The 25,390-nt window shown below is 45.9% G+C and overlaps 1 protein-coding gene across 1 annotated transcript in view; it reads left to right on the top strand.

Moving 5' to 3' along the window:
• Positions 1 to 4,672: 4,672 nt before the first annotated feature.
• PDE8A (phosphodiesterase 8A) overlaps positions 4,673 to 25,390 on the top strand; it is a 2,294,608-nt gene continuing 2,273,890 nt past the window's right edge. Inside the window, exon 1 of the mRNA XM_078684749.1 lies at positions 4,673 to 5,244. Coding sequence (XP_078540875.1) covers positions 5,197 to 5,244 — 48 coding nt within the window. The 5' untranslated portion in view covers positions 4,673 to 5,196. The remainder of the gene's footprint in view (positions 5,245 to 25,390) is intronic.

The raw sequence follows: 25,390 nt of genomic DNA, 5'->3' as shown, positions 1-25,390 counted from the left end.
GGTCCTGTGTGTTGAGCCAAGCTAGAAAAGTCCGTGCGTCTTCCTCCGTGCCTTCCCATATCAACAGAATATCGTCGATATAGCGTTTCCAATGCAGGATTCGGTGTCTGTGGGGATTTCTCTCATTCAGTATTTTGTTTTTCTCCAGTTGATGGACGTACAGTCCGGCTATGCTCGGCGCAAATGTACTGCCCATACTGGTCCCGTGTTGTTGTTTGTATAGGGTTGATTCGAAACGGAAGAAGTTCTCACACAGTGCTAATTGGCAGCATTCCAGTACTACATGGCGGGGGGTGTGGAATTCCCACTCGCTCTCGTAAAGTACTTCCTCCAGAATCTGTAATGTCTCTCTGTGTGGTAAGCTGGTATATAGACTTTCGACATCCAGACTTATCAGAAGACTGGATGTCGCGTCAAAAGTTAGATTTTGTAAGAGGCACAGTACGTCCTTAGTGTCCCTCAGATAGGTATCCGTTTTTTGCACTAAGGGTCTGAGGAAAGCATCCGCGAATTGTGAGAGAGGCTCTAAGATTGAACCTATCCCCGAGACTATAGGCCTCCCTGGTGGATTGTCTAGTCTCTGGTGTTCCCCTGGCGCCAGAGAAAACATACGGTCCCAGTACGGTGTTGTCCTTTCTCGGTATCGAGCTCGACTCGGTCGCCATGGAAGCACGCCTACCGGACGATAAGAAATCGGCTATGTTAGGGCTGGTGGCTGACATGCTGGCATGCAGGAAGGTGGTGGTGCGGGAGGTGCAGGTGTTGTTGGGACACTTGAACTTTGCTTGTCGCGTGGTGCGGGCGGGACGGACTTTTTGCAGGCGGTTGGGACTGGCGTTGTCCGGGTTGTCTTTGCCTCACCACCATGTGAGATTGTCGGCGGGAGTGAAGGAGGACCTGCGCATGTGGCAGGCGTTTTTGGAGCGTTTCAACGGAGTGCCCATGGCGCCGGCGGAAGATTGGGAGTGGGATGTCACCATGTACTCGGACGCGGCGGGTGTTGGCGGTTTCGGGCTCTACTGGGATGGTCGGTGGTGCGCGGAGCAGTGGCCAGCACACTGGCAGGCTGGAGGCCGGAGCATTGCGTTTTTGGAATTGTTCCCGTTGGTGGTGGCGGTCACGGTGTGGGCCGGGGAACTGGCTCACAAGCGCGTGTTGTTTCGAGTGGACAACATGGCGGTCGTGCAGGTGGTGAATAGGCAGTCGGCCAGAGACCCGCAAGTGTTGAAATTGATGAGGGTGTTTGTGTTGCGCTGCTTGGAGAATGACATCCTCTTTCAGGCACGGCACGTACCGGGTGTGGACAATGACATTGCGGATGCTTTGTCTCGTTTGCAGTGGGAGAGGTTCCATGGGCTAGCCACGGCGGCGGAGGAGGTCAGGACGCCGGTGCCGGGAGAGATGTGGTCGGTGGGCGAGCCCGGGTCTTCCAGCTGGTGAAGAGATCCGAAGCAGCGTCAACGTGGAGATCTTACGAGCAATCCTGGGAGGAATTCTTGCGGTCTGGCGCGGTAAGGCGAGGGGACCGGTGGCAGCGCGAAGAGCAGGTGGTTCGTTACATGTTGGGGCTCATGGAGAAGGGTTTGTCGCGGGTCACCATCGCGGGCAAGTTGTCAGCTGTTGCGTTCATGGGTAAGCTGTGGTGGGGCTACGTCCCGTCGGCGGGAGAGCTGGGGGCCCGGCTGCTGGAGGGTTGGTCGAGGGAGAGGGGCGCGGCGGTCCGTTTGCGGCGTCCGGTCACGGTGGCGTTGTTGGAAAAACTCATTGGCGCGCTGCCGGAGGTGTGCAGAGATGAGGGCGAGGTGGTGCGTTTCTCCACGTTAATGTCCTGGCTTTTTTATGGTGCTTTTCGAGTGTCTGAATTGTTGGGGACGAAGGGGGCGCCAGGAGTGGGGTGGGAGGACGTGGACCTGCGCGCTCTGGAAGTGGCGGTGCGGCTGCGGCATTCCAAAACTGATCAGAGGGGCGTGGGGACATGGGTGGTCTTGGGCCCGGGGGTGCAGGAGGGAGTTTGTCCCGCGGCGTGGGGTAGGCGGCTGATGGCGATCCGGAGCCGGGAAGCGGGGCAGGTTTTTGGCCGGAGTAGTGGGCGCAGAGTGTCGGCGGCGCAGGCGTTGTGGGTTTTGCGGCGCGCCCTGCGGGGCTTGGGCGAGGACCCTTTGGCTTTTGGGACCCACTCCTTCAGGATCGGGGCGGCGACGGAGGCGGCGCGTAGGGGTTGGGGGAAGGAGGAGATACAGAGGCTGGGACGGTGGAAGTCGGATTGTTACCGGACGTACGTGCGGCTGCGGGAGGTAGAAGGGGTGACGTCTTTGTGATTTCGAAGCCTGATATGTGTTTCTTTGCAGGTGCTGTGGCGGGGCCGGAGGTGGCAGTTTTGAATTTATATTTGGTGGGCCACTCGTTTGTCAAGCGGGCTGAGCAAGCGGAGTGGGACAAGCATCATGCATTGAATTTGGGATTAGATACTGGACTGTATAGGTGTCACTGGAGGGGCAAAGGGGGTATGCGGTGGCATGAGTTGTTGCCTATGTTGAATACGGTGGTGAAAGCAGGAGTGTGTCCGGATGTGGTAGTGATTCATTTAGGGGAGAATGACTTGGTGCAGTGCAAGGGGCTGGCGGTGGTAAAACAGATGATGAGGGACCTGAGGGAGATCAAGCAACGTTGGGCGGGGTGCCATGTGATCTGGTCCGAATTGATCCCCAGGCGGGTGTGGAGGGGAGCTGAGCGCCCGGGCGCGATAGACAGGGCCCGGCGGAAGATTAATCGGGTGATGGGGGATTTCTGTGACAAGGAAGGGGTGGGGAGAATGGTTCATCCTGACTTGCGATATGGAGCGGTGTATTTTTTCAGGGAGGATGGGGTACACCTTTCTAGATATGGCATGGAACTGTACGTAGTGCAGTTGAAGGAGGCACTGGATAGAGCGCTGGGGGTACTCAGGTATCCTAGGAGGCAGGAGTCCTAAGGGGGGGGTCGGAAGTCGTACACGACTTCCGAGTGGCGTTTCCCTATGAGAAAAGGGGGGATTCACAGGAGGCCTGGGGCTGTAGGGGCACTTGGGGAGCGGAGGTCAGGAAGGTCACTAAGGTCATTTGCAGTTGGGGGTAGGTTGCTGAGCGGATGTGGATACTTTGTTGCAATGTTTGGGGATACAATTAGGGGTGGGGGTGGAGGGGGGCTGTTAGGCGGTTATTATTTAGAGAGTACTAGTTTTGTTCGGCACAGGCCAGGTGGGGTTTGTTTGTGTAGGTGCACCTGATTCCAAATAAAGCGGCCTTTAACACACTAAGTTGGTGTCTGTTTCAGTGCTTCCCCCCCCCCACCTACAGGTGTGCCCCAAGGGGGATTTGGGGGGGCAGCCGACCAAAGGGAGGCTTGCACACCCGGGGATTTTTGGGGCAGTAGGGGGGGGGGGATAGGTGAACCTGGCAGGCACCCGTAGCTTGGGCTGCTTGGGCTCTTTTGGGCGGTTTTTGGGCTGGCCGCGTTTAAATACGGCCATTTTGTTGGGTCCGGCACCATTTCAGGTGCAGTGACACGGCAGCCGGGGGTGTTCCTCGGTGAATTGTTGTCCCTCCCTCCCTCCCTGTGTCCCGTGGGGTGGATTTGGCCAGGGTGGGCCTCTGGGGGGTTGCGAGGGGCTTTTGTTGGTTGAGGGTGCACCTGAGTTAGGGTACAAGAGTGGTTGTCGCTGGAACAGGTGCCAGGATGGGTGGCGTTTCCCTATGAGAAAAGGGGGGATTCACAGGAGGCCTGGGGCTGTAGGGGCAGTTGGGGAGCGGAGGTCAGGAAGGTCACTAAGGTCATTTGCAGTTGGGGGTAGGTTGCTGAGCGGATGTGGATACTTTGTTGCAATGTTGGGGATACAATTAGGGGTGGGGGTGGAGGGGGGCTGTTAGGCGGTTATTATTTAGAGAGTACTAGTTTTGTTCGGCACAGGCCAGGTGGGGTTTGTTTGTGTAGGTGCACCTGATTCCAAATAAAGCGGCCTTTAACACACTAAGTTGGTGTCTGTTTCAGTGCTTCCCCCCCCCCACCTACAGGTGTGCCCCAAATGACATGGAGTGGTGTATAGAAGTAGAGAGGGTGGTCTATGAGAGTAGAAGGTGCCCGCACAAATGGACAAAGATCTGGGAGAGATGGAACGAGAGTAGAGAGATGCTCTGTCTGTCGGTTAAAAATACTACCCGAAGACACAGCAGAGAGAACATACTACTAATGTGTTGAGTGCTTGCGAATGAGGGAGAGAGTTTGTTTAAAGTAAGAAGCTGCATTTGTTTGCATATCACTAAGTCGAAAAGTGAATGTCAAGAAATGTATACGACATGTCAAACTTATGCCGATTAGGATGGTTGTTACTGTCTTTTGTTGCGTATTGTTTAAAAATCAAAATAGTTCACACAAAAAAAAATATATATATATATATATTTGTAATTGTATGCGGTTGCTAGTATTTATCTTCATTAATATATGTATAAGGATAATGCAACATGATTTGTTACGTTTTAACACTCCTCAAAAGTAATGACTGAGGTGAGGACGAAGGTCATACATTCCACACTTGCAAAATGTAACTCTGACTATTTATTTGTGTGTAACTTTACTTCCAAGAAACTGATAGTGCAGATAAAGACAACTGATGCAGTTCTCGGCTTGCTTTCATTTCACAGCACTATTTACCCAGCCAGGTAATAAGCTGACTTTATTGCATTTAGTGACGTGGAATCGCTGGTTGCTTGGTGATCCGGTTTCTGATTTTTTTTATGATACTGTCAAGCTCCCAGGCACAGGGGCGTGGCTTGCAAAATTGGAATTAGCGTTGGGTTGTCAGGTTTAGTTAAAGTGGCCCTAGATGGTGTCGAGGGAGCCTGCGGAGAGGTGGTCCCTCGTCTGCCAGTTCCACGTGCGTAATTCTCACAGCTTGCTCTGAGGGGATTGTGATTGTTGATAGACGCTGTCTGCGTAGCACAGGTTTGTGCTGCGCTCCCTTGGAATTTAGCAAGCCGTGAAAAGGAACAGGTCGCTGTGAGCTTGTCCTTCGGTACTTGAGGTGCACGTGAATGCTTGCTGAAGCGGACGGCTGTGCCTTGCATGCTCTGAGGGAGTTCATCTGGTCTGTTTTGGCTCGTTGCCTTTGGGAGTTGGACCGGGCTGCTGCTAACACTACAGAGAGAGAGAGAGAGAGGAGCCATGGCCGGAGTTAAAGCTGTGGAAACCAGCGCGTCCAAGAATGAAAAGGTGAGAAAAGCAGATTAAACAAAATCAAAACGTGAATATGCAGACTTTCCAGGTGGCTGCAATAGCTGTAGTCCGCCTTCTTGTAGTCTTAAATCGCTAGATTGATTTATTAACTTCTTTAAAAATATGTTTAACATTTTTGCTTTAAAATGCCAGCTTGCTGGTCTGCTGGTACCATTAAATACCAGGTTACTGACGTCCTGCCGCAATTTAAAAAATATGAAGTTTGAACTTTGAAGTAGTCGCCTTCTAAGTGAAAGTTACATTTTTAGGTGATCACATTTTTGGGCAAAGTTTGGTTTTGTTAAATTAGGGCTGTGACTGGGAGTGCAGAATGTAGTGTAATGTAAACAACTTGACAGTTTCATAGAGTGTGTTGTGAAACGCACCTAGTAACATTTAACATGGATTTCTCGAGGGAATTAAGAAGGAATTAAAGAAGGCGCCCTGCGCTCTGCGGTGTGGAGCGAAGTGGAATAGAAACAAACAACGGGCTCTTTCACAGACACGCCACCCTTGCACTGCCCTTTGCTTGCTAGTTTATCAAGCTTTAATGTGACCTATAAAAGGCTTTCAAATGGTGCATTCTCTCCACTAATGGCTATTTGGACATCCTGCAAGACGTTAGTTATTTCCTGTTATTGGAATTGGACACGGTTCCAGTTTGGACGGGTTGGCCAGCGAGTTTGTATTCATCTCATCCTGTTACACAAGATTAAAAGATTAAGGGCACATTCGGTGGGGCTTTTCTCCCATTTCTGTTTGTAGTGAAACTGCGTAGCGAGTAAACTTCCAGGTCCTGCCAAATAATCCCGGATTACTTCTCTGTTGGTAATGAATCTTGAGGACGCTGCATGCATCACGGTGATAAAATATTAAATAATACTGTCAGGATACAATATGCAAACAATCGAAAACAAACCTGACTATCATTTAGTGTCGAAACAACAAGCAGATAGGTGCACACCAGAATCACTGGTAAAAAAATGCAATTATTCCTTTATTTCAGTTTCAGAATTGAGCAACGTTTGTTTTCTGAACAACAAAATCCTTTTGTTGAGGCATTTTAATTAACTTTTCATGCTAAGGTGACCTTTAGCTGTTGTAATCTGTTTTGACAGTTTGAGTTCATAGCATGCAGAGGTGTTATGTCATCGGTCGTGGTACTCAAATAGCTAATTGCCTAGAGTGGAATTACTGTCTCATTAGACGGACTGTGACATTTCCAAAGTTATACACATGCATGAATGAAGTAACCCGTGCTGCAAGTATAGAGAATATTTCTGATACAAATGCAAATTATTAAAGTACCCGTGGCGTGGGGCAACTGGGATTAGGACATCTGTTTGCCCTAATGATAAGAGATGAGGTGCCTCGTGCACAAGGGTGGCAGGTCTCAGTGCAATTTTGGCATTACACTGAGCCCAGCCTCTCTCTCTGCCTACTGGTTCTCAAAGTGCTTGCACCACAAAGGGTAGTTTAATCAAATGTCAAAATCTTCCTGCCTCATGCTTTGAATTTGCCTCGGGAACTGAAATGTGACTCCTTGCAAATGCTGATGGAACCACTTGCACGAGGTAGCTTCTTCCATGCCAGCTTTCGCATTGTGACCCCTGTCCCTGTAAAAGACAGGGGTCACAATGCGACAAACAATGGCACACTCTTAATGCAACTTCAGCAAGTGTATGCAGTCATCCACGAAACCACTGGCTGCTCTTGCCGTACGTTGAATTTACACTTTGCGAGTGGCTTTTGCACTGCAAACATGGTTGCAAAGCATTTGTGAATTGGCTTGCGACCTGCAAACGGAGGAACGCCACGTATCCTAGCTATGTAGAAGGGATCACATCGGCATTTCAGTTCGTACTTCTGTGCATTACGAAATCACTCTTTACATTTGCAAATGCAAAGTCTGTACTGGTTTTCCATGTTGATATTATAGAAAGCCTTCTGTCAACGTGCTAGCTCTGCAACATAAAGAACATTTAAGTATATACCTTCTTCTTATGTTCATGGACAAACTATGGTAATACATAGTTTATCTATGGGCGACCTTGGATGATCATGTCTTAACAATTTTTTCAGCTGCACATTTGCCATTGCGTTCTTGAGACAAACATGTCTCTGTGTATTTCGGTCAGCTTTATCACATACACTTCAAGTAAGATTTGTACAGTAAAATATTTCTTTTTAAAATAGAGCAGAGCTTTTCCCCAAACAAATGCCTACTTGAAATGAGGATGACATCCTTTGGAATGCCTTAGACTGCTTGTGAGTTATGTAAAAACACAGTTTATTGGTACGCCGGGGGAAAGTTTGGGTGCTATGTTTAGGCAAAATTATCATCTAAAAGGGAGTTCATGTTGCCTCAATCTTATACTCACTAGCCAAGATACACATTCATAGAGTGTTGCTATCTTAATTAATTATAATGTGCTGCTGTGCAACAGGTAAAAAACATTGACAAAACCAAGACTTCGTATAGGTGAAACATATTGGCTTTGCTAGTGCTTATTTTCATACATGTTTATATGCTAGTCAGGAATTGTCACCATTAATTCTGCTGGGTCTGTAACAGGTGAAGAAACGGTAGGGCCCTTTATATTTAATAACATAGCAAAATATTGAATCAGTAGCTCGGTACTAGATAGATGTCGAGCACCCAAGATATATATAGATGCTATATTATTTTTAATCTAACATTGGTGTCATCTCTGAAGAAAAGGCGATCTTGAGTTTTATATTACTGAATGTTTCTCCTATATTACTATACAAGTTAGAAATGATAGATTTGTATCTCCTCTACGAACTGGAAGGAGGTTCTTGTGTACGAATAATATTTACTGCTGTATTTAAAACGTTATGGTATTCGTATTAGGGACGGTTACAAGATAATTAATTGTGGGTGTTTGTTTGTAAGTGTGATGGTGGACACCGCTTTGTTATGGTTGTGCGACTAGATGCTTGCTTTTATTTCCTCGAGGTGTTGAATTTCATACTGTGCAAAATGTGCTTAGGTTCAAGATGCCTGTTAGGGCGTAGCTTCAATTGGTGCAGTGAAACTGGGGGGTTGGGGCCCACTGCACCCTGGTTATTGCTGCATTTTATAATTCAAACAACAGCCAGGGGACCCATTTCCAACCTTGCACTAGGGCTCATGCCACACTGACTACGATACTGATGCTTGTGTGCTGGCGCTGGATGCTTGTCTCATGACTCCATATTTGTTTACTAGTGCCCCTTCATATTTTTATTGAAGCCACTCGCACTGCACTCGCACTGAGATTTCCTGCCGGTTGCATCGCATTCCCTGACGCTACAGGAGTAGCTTGTTGAACTAACCCGTTTCCAGCCTGAGAGGAGGAGGTGAGGAGGAAGAACATCAGCGTGGCCGCAGAGGAGGCGCGAGGCGTGGCTCCGGGACTGCGAGGCTCAGCTATCAGTTACATCAGCTGTTGCCTCTTCCCGTGCGAGCCGCGCCCCCTCCCAGTGCCCGCCCCCACCAAATCGCCTACAACCTCTCGCGGCTCCCGCTACGCGGGCGCCACTCGCACTGAGATTTCCTGCCGGTTGCATCGCATTCCCTGACGCTACAGGAGTAGCTTGTTGAACTAACCCGTTTCCAGCCTGAGAGGAGGAGGTGAGGAGGAAGAACATCAGCGTGGCCGCAGAGGAGGCGCGAGGCGTGGCTCCGGGACTGCGAGGCTCAGCTATCAGTTACATCAGCTGTTGCCTCTTCCCGTGCGAGCCGCGCCCCCTCCCAGTGCCACGCCCCCTCTCACCGAATAACCACTTAACCGCATTACTAACGCGCATCGCGGGACGCGCGCGGGTCGGAGCCCGGGGCGAAGCCCGGGCCAAGGGCGGGCCCGTTGTTGCCCGTTAGTGCCCGGTAGAGACCGGACCGGGCCATCTCTCTTACACCGACAACTCGGTAACAAACAACATGGCTCCCAAAACCAGAAGCACCTCTAAATCCAAACCGAAGTCTAAACACGCGCAGGAGGTAGCACAGGTAACAGGTCCCATTGACCTATTTATATCGCGGGTCAATGAAACAATAAATCAAAGTATAGCCCTCATGGAAAAGAGGGTTTCATTGGACCTCACGAGCGCTAATGCCAAGCGCTCATCACTTGGCGCCATAGCGAATGCTGCTTCTCCAATCAATCTGACCTTTCAAAACAGCTCACTCCCAGTACTCCCTCTAACCACGGAATTCAATACTGTTCCTTCTGAAGTTGACCTGTCAGTTACTCATTCCGAGTTGGAATCCTCATCATTATCATCAGAAGATTTGGAAGCAACTCCAGACCTAGCTGGCTGTCAATCGCAAGGAGATATCTTAACTCACGACAACCTACCCCAGCACGACGTATGGGAAAGGGCAACATCAGAAACCCGACTACCACGCAGCGAAAAAACACAAAACTCACCTGCGAACAACTCAAACTCCTCATGTTCTAATAGTATACTACATATTCCTGACTGCACTCTTCCGCACAAGCCAATATCCAACATCAACAACCAAACTGAGCAATGTAGAACCTGTAGTATTACAACCCAAGTGTTAACTACCACCAAAGACCTACTTTACCAATATCTGAAACCCATCCAGCTGAGCATAAGAAACCTTGAGGCTCAATTAACGATAATATCAGCTACTCTCTTAGACTCAAACACCAGGATAGATGTAAAGGGACAGCGAAACACCACACACCCATCAAAAAAGCAAAACCAGAAACAAAATCAGAAAGTAGCTAATCCTACAAACACAACACATACAGTACAAACGAACCCCAATCCACCGTTAATCACGCCTAAATCAAACACAAATACATCTCACCCCCAGCAGGTGAAACCAATACTGCAGAAGTCACCACAACAAAGCAAAGGGCAACAGATAGATACTAAAAGTAAGGCTGAGTCACAAAGCTTATGTCCAGCACAAAAATTAGATTCTAGTAGAATTCCCCAGGAGAAACCCGTCTCTCAGCCCACGAATTCCCTACCCCTCCAAAAAACACCAAAGATCACATCGGTAACCACCCCGAAAAAACATCCTGCAGTTAGACGCCCTGCCCATCTGCCCCCTGAAGCTACTCCCTACATAATAGTCTTAACAGGAGTACCCGAGTTAGTAGATGACACCCCAGAAACTGCATGGTCACTCAAAAACAAGGCCATGCAGTGGCTTAGCATAAATAGACCTCTTGAATCCCACCTATCAGGAGGGATCATATCAGCACGTAGGGTAGCCTGGATAGGCAAAACCAAGAAATCAATACGCGGTGATTGCATAATAGTAACTTGCAAAGATCCCGCAACGGTTGATTATATATGTGCCTGGCCACAACTCGAGAAAAAAGGAGGAGTAGACGCCTGCCACCTTTCTCAGTTCTACCCCCCAATGAAACAACAATTCAACCTCCCTCCTTGGGAATGGCACCATCTTCCCAAAGCCCGACGAAATCAGGATCCATGGCGTCAAACACCGTGGAATCGGCGGGACTTCCCTTGTGAGTACCCAGATAGGGGAGGACCAAGAGAAAGGTATGTTGATACCCAAGTCCCATATTGGCAGGATAGACCTTATCCCGCATATGAAGGTTGGCAGGGCTTCCCAACCCACAACCGCTACGAGTGTCTCGATATGATCGATTGACCATCCATGGTCGATCTGAATCAACCTACAGCTGCTTCTCATTACTTAGCTGATGTTTCACATTCCCTAGCCCCAAATAAGTACCAGAAAACTCCACCTGAACAGCTCGAGCTAGCAGAGTCCTCTATGACTCAACAAAACAATCTCTTAACCCCCTGTCCCTCAGAGATCTCGGCCACGAGCGCAAGTCCACTAACTGAGCAACCCGTAACCACTGAAATCACAACCAGTGGCAAAATCACTTTTGCCATCTCAACAACCAACGAGGCCACTGCCGTAGGTATAGCTTTTTGGAATGTTGCAGGCTTAGCCAGCAAAATAACATGTCCTCAGTGGCTGGAAATAGCACGAAGCCATCAAATCTTGTGCTTACAAGAGACCTGGCGTCTATCCCCCCTCCATCTACCGGGATACAAGACATTTTTCACCAAAGCAACGCCAAGCACAATGGGAAGACCCAAAGGTGGTCTTATGATCTACTTCTCTAACATTCTAGCAGCCACGGTAAAATTAATAAAAGAAACATCTGCCTTCCAGGTCATCCAAATGACATATCTCACCACTGCATCAAGGAATATCTACATACTTATTAATTACTACAATAACACAGGTACCCAGGACCGCTGCATAAACCTGGAAGAAATGGTGGCCCATATATCCACACTGCAAAATTCGAATCCAAGTGCAACAATAAAACTCATTTGGGGAGGAGACTTTAACCAGCCAATATGCCCAAACCACAAAACCGGAACCTGTGGCCTACTATCTGTATTCGGCAATCCGGTCCCTCATTTTGCACACTCACAAAGTGGAAATAAGCTGAACGAAATTCTATTTACCCTGGATTTAGACTTTGTAAATGAGCTAGTGGACCCGGTACAGGAATTTCAACCCACCTTCCATGGGAGAGGTTGCACATCTACTATCGACTTCATCCTAGCCTCAAACACGTGTAAAAACACGTTAGCAAACTATAAAGTAGGGTCGACCCCGATTAGCGACCACTATCCCTTAAGCGTGGAGATCACAATGGAGAAAGCAGGTCCTCCTATAACGAGAACGAGCTCCCTCGATCAGCAAACAATAACATTAAAGAAAAGGAACGGTTTTGCAATTAAATGGGCCAAAGTCGACCCTGAGACGACTACGCAAAGGATACTCGAAAAAACGCTCCCCTGGCAAAGGGACTGTCTGTCCGCAGAAGCTTCTCCTGAACTAATCATCGCCTCCTTCCATAACATACAAGGGGCCATAAGAGACGAACTAGTTAAATACAGGGCAAACAAACCTACATCCCAAACCAACAGATGGTTTAACTCGGACTGCACAAAAGCCCTTTCAGCTTTAAAAGAAGCTCTTCGGCAGAAGCCAAGAGACGCCCAATTAATCTCATCCCGGAGGAAACTGTATAATGAAACAAGGAAAGAACGTAGGCGTCAGATCAAGAGAGACCTTTGGTGCCAATTGCACGAGAGCGCATTAAAAAAGGACAGCACCACTTTTTGGCAGACCATTAGATCACCCTTCTTGGAAAATGACACCGATCCAAACCATCTCGACGTCGCAGTGTCAGAGAATGAATGGGTCCTTCACTACACAAAAATTTTCGGCCCGGCATCCGACACACCCCAAACAGAGCACGTGGCCGAGGCAGAAACCCATCTTCTTCCAATCAACTTACGCTTTACAGTCACTGAGGTCAGAAAAGCAATTCGAGCATCAAAAACTGGCAAGGCTCCCGGCCCGGACGGGGTACCTATGGACTTGTTCTTGCACAATAGTGACTACTGGTCATTAATAATAACCCGGGTAATGACCGCAGTCGCTCAAGTCGGTCTCCTTCCCTCGTGGTCGTCATCCACTCTTTTGCCAATATTTAAGAAAGGGGACCGAAACGACCCAGCGTGCTACCGGCCGATCTCCCTTCTGGATTCTACGGGCAAAATTGCAGGCCGACTACTTTTGGACCGCTTACAAACTTGGGCCAAGGTAAACAACATCTTTACGGATCTGCAATACGGCTTCCAGAAGGGACTCGGTACGGTGGAGCAAGCCCTAAACCTGACGCTCTTGGCTGGGAAATATGCCCACGCAAAAGAAGGGAAGATCTATCTGGTCTATGTAGACCTGAGCGCGGCTTTCGACTGTGTTCAGCACGCCAAATTGTGGGAAATTATGTCGAATCTCGGAGTAGATCCAGAGATACTGGCCTTTCTCAGGGGCCTATACACCAACGCAGAAGGCCGAGTGCGTTACGGCATTGGCGGCGACATATCGCGCCCCTTCAAAATCACGCGAGGAGTCAGGCAGGGGTGTGTATTGGCTCCCTTCCTATTCAACCTATACACCAACGGGATTGAAGAAGCAATGTTGGCAGGGAGCCAGGACCTCCCGCAAATAGCTCGTCGCCCTATACCCATTCTACTCTACGCCGACGACTCGGTCATCCTGGCCCGAACAGCCAACCAACTACAACGACAGCTGGCCAAATATGTGACGTTTATGGACTCATTGGGACTAAAAGTAAATACAAAGAAAACATTTACAATGTCCATAGGACCCAAACCAGGGAACACAAAATCCATATACATAAACAACACTAAGCTGGAAAAAACGTCAGTATATCCATATTTGGGCATACTTGTTGACGATTCAATGACCTGGCGAAAAGCCATAGAAGCCAGAAACCTTAACTTTCGTCGAGCAACATCTGCACTTTGCGCTTTCTCCAGAAAACTAGGCAAACCGGCTCCGTCAGAACTCATAACTTTATACTACGCAAAATGCCACAGCGTGGCGAGTTACGGAGCAGGCATCTGGGGTTATGGGTGCATCAAGCAACTACAGGCTACGGAAAACGCCTTCATTAAATACGTACTGGCTCTCCCCCAAAGCTCTCCGATATTAGCATCTCATCGAGAGCTAGGGATGGAATTTGTTACAGACACCATACGCTGTCAACCTCTCATCTTATGGCATCGCATATGGTGCAACCCAGAAAGCCATGTATCACGCGCCCTCATCACAGACTGTCTTAGCCTAACTCACTGGAGAAAAATTCCCTGGCTTAATTACGTTTTTAAATTTTTTCAAGATCTTAAACGTGAGCAATACTTTTCTGATCCATCCTCGATTGAAGATATATCCAAGAAACAGCTGAAAGAACTGTGTCTAGGCCACTTGAGAGAACTCCGGAATCAAGCAGAGATAGTGAAAACACTAAATGAAAAAATCTCTAAATTGCAATCAGAGAAGCTGATACAGCCTTACCTCACGTTCTTTCTTTCGAATCACGAAAAGTTCCTATTGACTAGACTCCGGTTTGATCTCTTCTTTCGCCTGGTCTCATTTCCAGAACAGAATAACTGGTCACGGATCATGAACTGTTGTCCTTGCGATGGGCTTTCCAAGCAGTCAACGGTCCACGTCACACTATTCTGTAAATACTACAGTGTGGCCAGGAAAAAATGGATCCTTCCCCTTCTGCGACTAAGTGGCCTTAGAAACACATATCCGGCGCTTGCCTATCTACAGTCACCGGCAAACCCGCATGAAGCCAAAATGATAGTGACTTTTTTAAAAATATTAACAAGAATTCGATCGAAAATTGTTTTATAAGATGTAAACTCTAAAATGTAAACCCCAGTACAAAAATGATGGTTCCTTTTAAGCTGTACTTTTTATGATTATGTAAATTTTTGATAATCGAATAAAAGTTTATGATATGATATTGAAGTGAGTTATATGGAAGTGCTGCATAGTGCAATGTTTTTAATTTTATGTTCAACCCTCTTTGCTGTTTGTGTTGTGCTGTTAGAGATACCAGAATATTTTATGTGGTTAGTGGTTTGACCTAGTGGCATCCTCTTGCGTTGAGTTTGATGCAAGAGATGTACAATAGTGTATGTTTGTGTCCAGGATACTTGTTTTGCAATTTTAGCAGACTGCATGTACTATGATTGGTTTATGTTGCCAGAGAGATGGGCTTGTTGGCAAGGTGTCCTCAGCCTTCCCTTAGCTACGGTTGCAGGGTCTTAAGAGCCTGGCCAGTTTTCCAATCTGGAAATACGCTGGTGTCCATCAGCATGTACAGGGACATCTTAAGGATTTTGGGGGCCCTGGGCCAAACGTACTTTGGTGGCCCGCTTCAGATCAACTTTGAATGTATGATCCACTTTCAACTCTTTCATACCCGCTTTGGCCAAGTCACTGACAGTGCACAGCACACTCATCCAAATTATAAAAGTGTTTACATCTAATATTTAGGGAAAGTGACGTGGGTTTTTGATACTGTAACAAGGTAGCAGCTCACTAACATTACTGCAAATGATCTCTGTGACACCGTCCCATTTCTAATATGTGAGGTCCTGTTATAATCTAAAAGAAACTTTTTTTATGGATCTTGCATTAAACATTACACATTTCTCTGCACATTTTCTGTAATAGACTAGCACAGTGGTTCCCAAACTTTTTTGACCCCTGGCTCCCTTGACCTGTTGGCTGTTGGCCGCGGCTCCCCATCATGTTAATTTTTTTTGTGGGTGGGGGAGGGGGATACAAGCCCAGCCTTGCGGGTACTTTTATTTTCCTCCCTGAAAATATTTGAGATGAAGCCGATGAAGGTATTCTAATCATGTAGTCTGGGAGAGTGTGTCAATGACAAGCTTTGATGTGTGTGACAGGTCATGGTAGGACCTTTAGGTCAGTACTTCCATGTAGTCATTTCGCTCACAAATGAGTTTTGGAAAACGATTGCTTTAACGCCAGACTTTGCATGTATGCCTGCTTGTGCATGTGGTGCTCTGACACTAACATATGTTGCTTTATGCAACAAACTACATTGTTTGCATAGATGTGGAAATGTGGCATTCTGGCTGCATAGTGTTATTGTGCTGTTTGCATGAGGAAGCATGTGAAATTCTGGAAGCATGGAATGGAGTGGTGGCAATCACAAAACTAGGCTGATGTGGCGTATGGCACTTGATTCTCATTCTCTCTCTCTCTCTCTTTTAGCAGGGAAGGAAAAGCAAACTACTTCACTGGTAGAGATGCACCGGGGGCCTCATTTATGAGGCTGTGCGTCAATTTTACGCCGCCGGTGCTTCACTTTTTGTGACGCACCGGTGGCGTAAAAAATGCACCTTGTTGCGCCATATTTACAAAGTGACGCATCTAGGTAGATGCGTCAGTTTGTAAATCCCTGCGCCACATTATACCTGCGCCAGGTATAATGTATGCAAGGGGGCTTATTGACGCAAGAAAGCCTCGTAGAAGTGATGCAGTGAAATCTATGTGATTTCACTGCGCCACTTCTAGGACACAAATGCGTCAATTTCTTACGCCTTCCTCACAGCAGGCGTAAGACTGACGCAGGCCCTTTCACATGGGGCTTACCCCATGTGAAAGGACGCATTGCTGGAGTTGCGTCACTTTTGTGACACACTCCAGCAATGCGCCACTTTTGCACCATACAGATACGTCAGAAATACTGACGTATCTGTAACTCCTTGCAACATGATGCGTCATACTGTAAATATGACAATGATGAAGCATGACACTATTGGATTTTTTTAGTGTGTGAGGGGTATTTTAACAAGCACATTGTGCTCTCATCTTTACCACCCTAAGAGAGAGTGAATCTTCCCACAATTCACAGAAATTAATAATATTTTTTGCCACTTCACATTGATAGAATCCATTTGTTTATGCATCATTAGTGGTGCAAGGAGGGTGCAGTGAAAAGTGACGCATCACTGTTTTCACACAGCGATGCATCACTTTTAACAAATGAGGCCCCCGGTATTTACAACACTTAAAAACACAAACACATGTTATTTAATCTCAAAGCTTCATAGAATTCTTCACTCATAAAAACATAGGTCAAGAGTGTGCTACTCTACACTAAAGGTTTCTTTAAATGCAGGGTCTATTCGCCAGACACACTATTCAGTCTCCAGCTCTACCATATCCGCTTCACTGTGTTCCCAACATGTAATCAACACTTCTGTAAAGGCTTCCACTTGTGGCATCTGCCTCCTCCGTGCTCTCCTTGTAAAGCCCCTCTCTCCACCCAGGCTTCTTTCTCCTCCTGCCTCCGGCCTGTTCTTTTAGCCCTGGTTTGCCAGGTTCAGCCCAGGTCTTTGCACAGGTGCTGCCACCGGAGCTTTATTTCCAAACACAAGGAATGTGACACTGGCACAAACCCCAGCGACCCCTGTAGGTACTGGGCCCCTCGACAGTATTTCCCTGTTTGTGTGCAGACGTGCATTACTAGTATGGATCGCGGACTTCATCTACAAATACATTTGTATTTTTTTTTTATCGATTTTTGTATTTAATGGCATATCCGCACCTTCCATACACCATACTGTCTGGGATTAACAAATGAGTTTGGTTCCCTAACTGTGCGTTTGGTGCGCGGCGCCCCAGGCTAGTTTTTACGGCGCACTGGGGTGCCGCGGCGCACAGATTGGGAAACTGGGGACTAGCACATCACCCACATTAAAAACTGCATTTAAAGTAATCTGTTTAAAAGTTAATAAATGTCATCCAGGCTAGAATCACTGCAGAATAGAGCTGTCTCTATCAGGGGCCCCCTGAAAAGCTGGGGCCCTGGGCTAGGGCCCACTTTGCCCATGCCTTAAAACGTCTCTGAGCATGTAGTGGTGCAATGTGCGTGCTTGAGAGTTGTATTTCTTGGATGGTTTGCTGTGGGTGCCGGATGTTAGATGGAAGCCACATTTTGATAATTAAATGTTCTGGTTTGGTTCAAGGGCATTAGAGATTTGATCTAATTTTCGGGATTGCAAGGCATGTCATCTCGTCATGGATGTTGCAGTACTGAGGTTTGTTTATTATTCGCGCATCACTTTTATTGGTTGTTATGCTGTTTGCTCTGCTTGTTTGGGGCAATGACTTTTGTGACTTTGCTTACCATTGTTTTAATTTTGTTTTGTTTTTGGTTGTTTTGTAATATATGGCCAGGTCGCCAAATTCTCCAGTGGTCTAGTGTCTGAGTTTCTTGATCGGTGTCGTTTGTGTGTTGTGTAATCTGTGCCTTGCATAAAAGGACAGTGTTATCATAACCATAAAGGGGCTGTTTGTTCATGTCTTTTGGGATTCCTTTTGGTTATTTTACAACCACAGTTTAGATATGTTGTTTATTTGAGCAGAAGGTGACATGTTAGGTCCTGTCCCCTACTCTGGTCTTTCTTAGTGTACCTGTCCATCTTATACTGTTGAGGGCACGCCTCTTCGGTGACAACTGAAGCCTATTTTGCAGCAAAGAAAGGGCTGACCACTTTCTGAAGCAACCTCTGACTACAAATTCGTCACAAGTAGTCAAGAGATATGAAAAGAAGTGAAGCATGATGAAAGGAAAAAGAAAGGATGCAGTGAAAAAAACCTTCCACCTAGTCAGGCCAACTAACAGAATGAGCTGCGGATCGAAGCTTGAAGAAAGACATTGGATACAAAAAAATGAAATCCAGCAAGTCAGTCAGTCAGTCAAAGCACGCTTTATTCGATTTTAAAAAAACCCATAAAAAGCACGTACAGTACATATACATTAAAATCACATTTCATAATTAATACAAAAACAGGGCAAACCCAGAATTAACTAAGCTGCATCATGTCTGACACTATTAAAAGATACCTTATTTACAACAAAGTGTTCAGGGGAGCTCGTTTTTTTTAAAACGAAAAGCTTCTGCTAGGAAACTGGCGACACTAAAAGTAATGTAAATATTGCCCAACATCTGGAGGTAAATTAAAGCAGGTCTAACTTGAATGAAACCCGCCTCGCTCAGCACAGGTAACAGATGTTTTTTCCTAGCAGCAGTATAATACCCACAAAACATCGTAAAATGCATGGTATCTTGCTCAGAGAAATTATCACAGTCACAAGGGGGGGCATCTTTCGAATGGTTCCATGATGGATAGCAACCTAAAGAAAATTGAATCAGATTAAACCTGAATCTCGTTAACAAAAATCTATGAAGGGGTCTTGTAACAAAATTCAGGTATGGTTCCAGGGTTGGGGTAGTGGTTAACATAGAGTGAGAATTAGTACTGGAGGGTCTTAAATATAAAGTACGCAAAATCTATACAAAACAAGGGGAAAACTGTGGAAGGCAACCTAAGAACGTGTGTGTATCTTTAGCTCAGGTCATCCCCACAGTGGTCAAGAGAGGATGCCCATCAGTCACCACACGGAGCCGCCCTTCATCATTTGGGCCTCCCACCAGACCTATTATTAGGATAGCCCTCAAACTTTCCCGAACGGGGGTCCAGATGACAAAAAAGAACCCTCCGTCGTTCAGTTGGGTCACAAAAGAGGTCTTGCTACTCAGATTGTGAGGAGTGTATGTTGAAAAAAGGGGGGTGACTGATTCTGCAGTGCTCAAAAATAGTGTAAAGAAAAATTGAAGTGATTATAAAATAGGATAAGAGGGCACTATTAACTTTTATTCTGGTGTTACCCACTTTTCCAGAGTTAAAAAGTAGTCAGTAACAGCCGATTCAGTATAGGCTGCCTGGATGTTCTAAGTGGTCGACATGTTTCAGCAATTCAAGACTGAGTTGTCTATGCTTTCTTCAGGACCGTGTTTACTGATAGCTACTGCATGTGAGAAGTGATGGTGAAAACAACATCAAAAGATACAGAGATCACCTGATAGACTAGGTGTTCATACCGTACTCCGTCCTTCCTCTCAAGTGTTGCTGAAAACAAGGACAGAAAACAAATCACATAAAAAGGTTGCAACCACAGAAACCCTCAAGAATGATAGCGCGTGCAGTATTATGACCAAAGTTGTGGTTAAATAATGGATATCCATACAGTATATCAATAGCAATGATTACTATGGGCGTGTATATTCACACTGGGTTTGATGTAATAACTGCCAATGTAACAAAAACTCAACCATCTTACCAAGCTTGTAAGAGGGAAATACCTCACCCCACCTGGCCACGGCTCAGGGAGCAGGGGAGCACCGCTCTAAGAGTAGAAAGAAAAAGAGTGCACAAAGTCCATTGTTAACTCTATTCAAACTATCAGACACTTGTGTGTCTCAAAACAGTACAAATACAATCATAATGACACTCATTCAACACCTGTGTTGAAGTTACTATCGTTTTAGTAAGTGACCCACCTAGTTTTTATCGTGTTTAGTGGCTGTTAGCAATAGAACCACATGTGGAAAGATAATTTTTGTAGAGCTTCAAAAGGATGCTCGCATAGAACAAACCTCCCGTTTTAATCGTGTTAGCTGGAAGTCAACGATAGGGGCACATCTGTTGATGTTACTGTCGTTTTAATAGATGACACACCTAGTTTGTATCGTGTTTCGTGGCTGTCAACGCTAGAGGCACATCTAGATTGAACGTTTTTGTGGACCTTCAAGAAATGCTCGCGTTCAGCAGCCCTCCTGTTTTTAACGTGTTGGCTAGAAGTCAACGATAGACATTGTTTAGGTAGAAATTATATTGAAGCCTAGATGGAGGCTACCGTGAAGGAAACCTCCCGTTTAGTGTTACTTAGTACTATCGAGGCAAAACAGAGCGGGATAAGCCTATCCCCCTACCTGTCTGTCGGTACTCCTAGGTTCGGCATCCGAGCCGATCGGGGAGGTGACGGGCAGTGTCTTAGGACCACACTATATCCCAGAACACGATTGGTCCAAGGATGGTCACGTGGTCTATGGCCCAGACTCTGAAGGCACAAAAGTCGTGATTGGCCCAGAGTGGTTTGTTAGTAGCCAATCAGCGTGACGTATTGGGTGTAATGTTTATAGAAACTCGGCTGGGTTTTTTTTTTGAATGCGAACTTTATTTGTGCAACCGAACGTGTGCAAAGCGGTCAATCACGTGGGCATATTTACTCTTTTTGTGAACAATACAGAGACGGCTATTATGATTTAGCAATAGTCAAACACTGTGACGTGGTGCTTACAAAGTTAGTAAAAAGCCGGCTGAAATCTTTTAAGAGTACAAACTTGCTTTATACAACTAGGAGTGTACAAGCCGGTCAATTGTGTAGACATCTTTATTCTTCTTGTAAACAAAGCATAATCGGCTTTCATAATGAAGAAACCAAACATTATATAAGAACCCTCGATCGTATGGTGACAGAACGTATGGGGATCTAGATATAAAACTATGATGAGATTAGTTAGTGGTAGTGTCCTGGTTGAGTTATTCAACTCAACTCAACTTGAATGAATAAAAGACCATTCTGGACCACAATTACCAACCGGTGTATCGGACTTTACACCTGAATGAAGGATGAAATTGAGAGGTGAATGCATACTTCTGTAAATGCCCCCTTATACTGAATGAGTTTCTAGAATCTGACTGACAACACTACTACATGACCATGTAGAGAAAACCCACTACAGGTTTAAAGAGTCGACCAGGGTATGTCATCATTCAAACCCGAGCGATTGGTGCCCAATTTAAATACCCACTTTTGTTCCTTTATTAGTAGATACCTGGACACATCTGTGACATGTGTGGGGATATAAGGCTGTTCAATCACTGTCCATTGAAACGCAGTCGATGGATGGCGTGCTTCAAGGAAGTGATTCGTCAGTTTGGTTGCCTGTCTTTTACACCTGATTGTACTCTTATGTTCAGAAATTCTGGTCTTTATTCTCCGAGTTGTCATCCCTATGTATTTTAACCCACAGGGACAGGTAATGAGGTAAACAAGATTTGTACTACCCATGTAGTCGTTTTGTCAGTCAGATTCTAGAAACTCATTCAGTATAAGGGGGCATTTACAGAAGTATGCATTCACCTCTCAATTTCATCCTTCATTCAGGTGTAAAGTCCGATACACCGGTTGGTAATTGTGGTCCAGAATGGTCTTTTATTCATTCAAGTTGAGTTGAGTTGAATAACTCAACCAGGACACTACCACTAACTAATCTCATCATAGTTTTATATCTAGATCCCCATACGTTCTGTCACCATACGATCGAGGGTTCTTATATAATGTTTGGTTTCTTCATTATGAAAGCCGATTATGCTTTGTTTACAAGAAGAATAAAGATGTCTACACAATTGACCGGCTTGTACACTCCTAGTTGTATAAAGCAAGTTTGTACTCTTAAAAGATTTCAGCCGGTTTTTTACTAACTTTGTAAGCACCACGTCACAGTGTTTGACTATTGCTAAATCATAATAGCCGTCTCTGTATTGTTCACAAAAAGAGTAAATATGCCCACGTGATTGACCGCTTTGCACACGTTCGGTTGCACAAATAAAGTTCGCATTAAAAAAAAAACCCAGCCGAGTTTCTATAAACATTACACCCAATACGTCACACTGATTGGCTACTAACAAACCACTCTGGGCCAATCACGACTTTTGTGCCTTCAGAGTCTGGGCCATAGACCACGTGACCATCCTTGGACCAATCGTGTTCTGGGATATAGTGTGGTCCTAAGACACTGCCCGTCACCTCCCCGATCGGCTCGGATGCCGAACCTAGGAGTACCGACGGACAGGTAGGGGGATAGGCTTATCCCGCTCTGTTTTGCCTCGATAGTACTAAGTAACACTAAACGGGAGGTTTCCTTCACGGTAGCCTCCATCTAGGCTTCAATATAATTTCTACCTAAACAATGTCTATCGTTGACTTCTAGCCAACACGTTAAAAACAGGAGGGCTGCTGAACGCGAGCATTTCTTGAAGGTCCACAAAAATTTTCAATCTAGATGTGCCTCTAGCGTTGACAGCCACGAAACACGATACAAACTAGGTGTGTCATCTATTAAAACGACAGTAACATCAACAGATGTGCCCCTATCGTTGACTTCCAGCTAACACGATTAAAACGGGAGGTTTGTTCTATGCGAGCATCCTTTTGAAGCTCTACAAAAATTATCTTTCCACATGTGCTTCTATTGCTAACAGCCACTAAACACGATAAAAACTAGGTGGGTCACTTACTAAAACGATAGTAACTTCAACACAGGTGTTGAATGAGTGTCATTATGATTGTATTTGTACTGTTTTGAGACACACAAGTGTCTGATAGTTTGAATAGAGTTAACAATGGACTTTGTGCACTCTTTTTCTTTCTACTCTTAGAGCGGTGCTCCCCTGCTCCCTGAGCCGTGGCCAGGTGGGGTGAGGTATTTCCCTCTTACAAGCTTGGTAAGATGGTTGAGTTTTTGTTACATTGGCAGTTATTACATCAAACCCAGTGTGAATACACGCCCATAGTAATCATTGCTATTGATATACTGTATGGATATCCATTATTTAATCACAACTTTGGTCATAATACTGCACGCGCTATCATTCTTGAGGGTTTCTGTGGTTGCAACCTTTTTATGTGATTTGTTTTCTGTCCTTGTTTTCAGCAACACTTGAGAGGAAGGACGGAGTACGGTATGAACACCTAGTCTATCAGGTGATCTCTGTATCTTTTGATGTTGTTTTCACCATCACTTCTCACATGCAGTAGCTATCAGTAAACACGGTCCTGAAGAAAGCATAGACAACTCAGTCTTGAATTGCTGAAACATGTCGACCACTTAGAACATCCAGGCAGCCTATACTGAATCGGCTGTTACTGACTACTTTTTAACTCTGGAAAAGTGGGTAACACCAGAATAAAAGTTAATAGTGCCCTCTTATCCTATTTTATAATCACTTCAATTTTTCTTTACACTATTTTTGAGCACTGCATAATCAGTCACCCCCCTTTTTTCAACATACACTCCTCACAATCTGAGTAGCAAGACCTCTTTTGTGACCCAACTGAACGACGGAGGGTTCTTTTTTGTCATCTGGACCCCCGTTCGGGAAAGTTTGAGGGCTATCCTAATAGAGGTCTGGTGGGAGGCCCAAATGATGAAGGGCGGCTCCGTGTGTTGACTGATGGGCATCCTCTCTTGACCACTGTGGGGATGACCTGAGCTAAAGATACACACATGTTCTTAGGTTGCCTTCCACAGTTTTCCCCTTGTTTTGTATAGATTTTGCGTACTTTATATTTAAGACCCTCCAGTACTAATTGTTATTATAAGTATTTAGGGAACATATTGGAGCTGGGTCTTTAAATTTCCCTTTAGGTCCTAACTACTGTTTTGTATTTATTTAACATAGAGTGAGCTCTTATAGATGGTTTCATTATTTCCCTCCCCTCTCTGTTAAGGCGGACCCTGTCTGTAAAATGGACTTTAATCCACTTTACGTCCTCTCTCTTAATGTTACGAGGAGATAGAAAAAGTTCCAATCTACCTAAGGCTGAAAATGTGTTTTTTAAAAACTTCAACCAAGGTATTTTCATGGCGTGGTCCAAAGACATGACGTCCTCCAGAATAAGGTGGTTCAAAGTTAATTCTGGATTCAGCCATGTCCTTGCCCAAAGTAAAAGAGGTGCCAGATTCAGCTTGTCTGTAATATAACCTAGACCTACTTCCTCGTGAATGGAGAACGTAGGGGTCGATTTTGGAACTGAGAGCAATAGTCTAATTGACCTATTTTCTACCCTTTGGATTTTATCTAGAGTGACATAACCCCACAGGGCGGCCCCATAGGTGGCAATGGGAATACACTTAGTGTTATAAACCTTCAAAAGTGCTTCCATTGGCCTGGCCCCCAGCCTTTTGGTGAAACCCAACAGGGCGGTTGTTGAACGGGCCAAGGCTAAACTCTTCGCCTTTAACTGTTGGGCCCAAGACCCCCTTTCATCGAAAAGGACCCCCAGATAGGGGAAAACCGGAACCCTGGAAACCTCCTCACCCTTGCATATGAAAGATTTGGATCTTAACTTTCCTCTCTGCTTGCCCACTATCATGGAATGGGATTTTTTCGCATTTACCTTTAGATCAAGTTTTTCCATGAAGGAGCCAAAACAGTCCAATAGTGTCTGTAAACCGATGCCCGTACGAGCAATCAGTACCGCATCATCTGCGTATAGGAGGGCCGGGATCGGCTGACCTCCCACACGCGGCACATCTGCCCCCCCTCCTCCAGGTGTTTTTCTAGCCCATTTATATAAATGGTGAAAAGGAGGGGGGCCAGGATACACCCTTGGCGGACCCCTTTCTCTGACCTAAAAGTACCCGTACATCTCCCCTCATTTGTGACCCTTACTTTGGCAAATAACTCCTGGTGTAAGGAGGCTATAAAAGCAACCAGTGAGGAGTCTATCCCCATCTCAAGAAGGATTGACCACAATTTGGACCTGTTTACCAAATCGAAGGCCGAGGAGAGGTCCATAAAGGCCAAATAAAGGGACCCCTCCCCGGCCACCACATATTTGGCAATTAAAAGGTGCAAATTCAAACATTGGTCCAGGGTGCCTCATTTCTCTCTGAACCCATATTGTATGTTTGAGAGCCCTCCACAAGCCTCCAAATTTTCACTAAGTTTAGCCAATAAAACTCTGCCCAAGATCTTAATGGCCGAATCAAGGAAGGAGATGGGTCTATAACACCCCGGATACTCCCGTTTTCCTTTTTT

Source organism: Lissotriton helveticus, chromosome 3_2 (assembly GCF_964261635.1).
Source record: "Lissotriton helveticus chromosome 3_2, aLisHel1.1, whole genome shotgun sequence".
NCBI classification, from domain to species: Eukaryota; Metazoa; Chordata; class Amphibia; order Caudata; family Salamandridae; genus Lissotriton; species Lissotriton helveticus.
The sequence above is the reverse complement of the archived record's forward strand: the minus strand, read 5'-3'. Positions and strand labels throughout refer to the sequence as shown.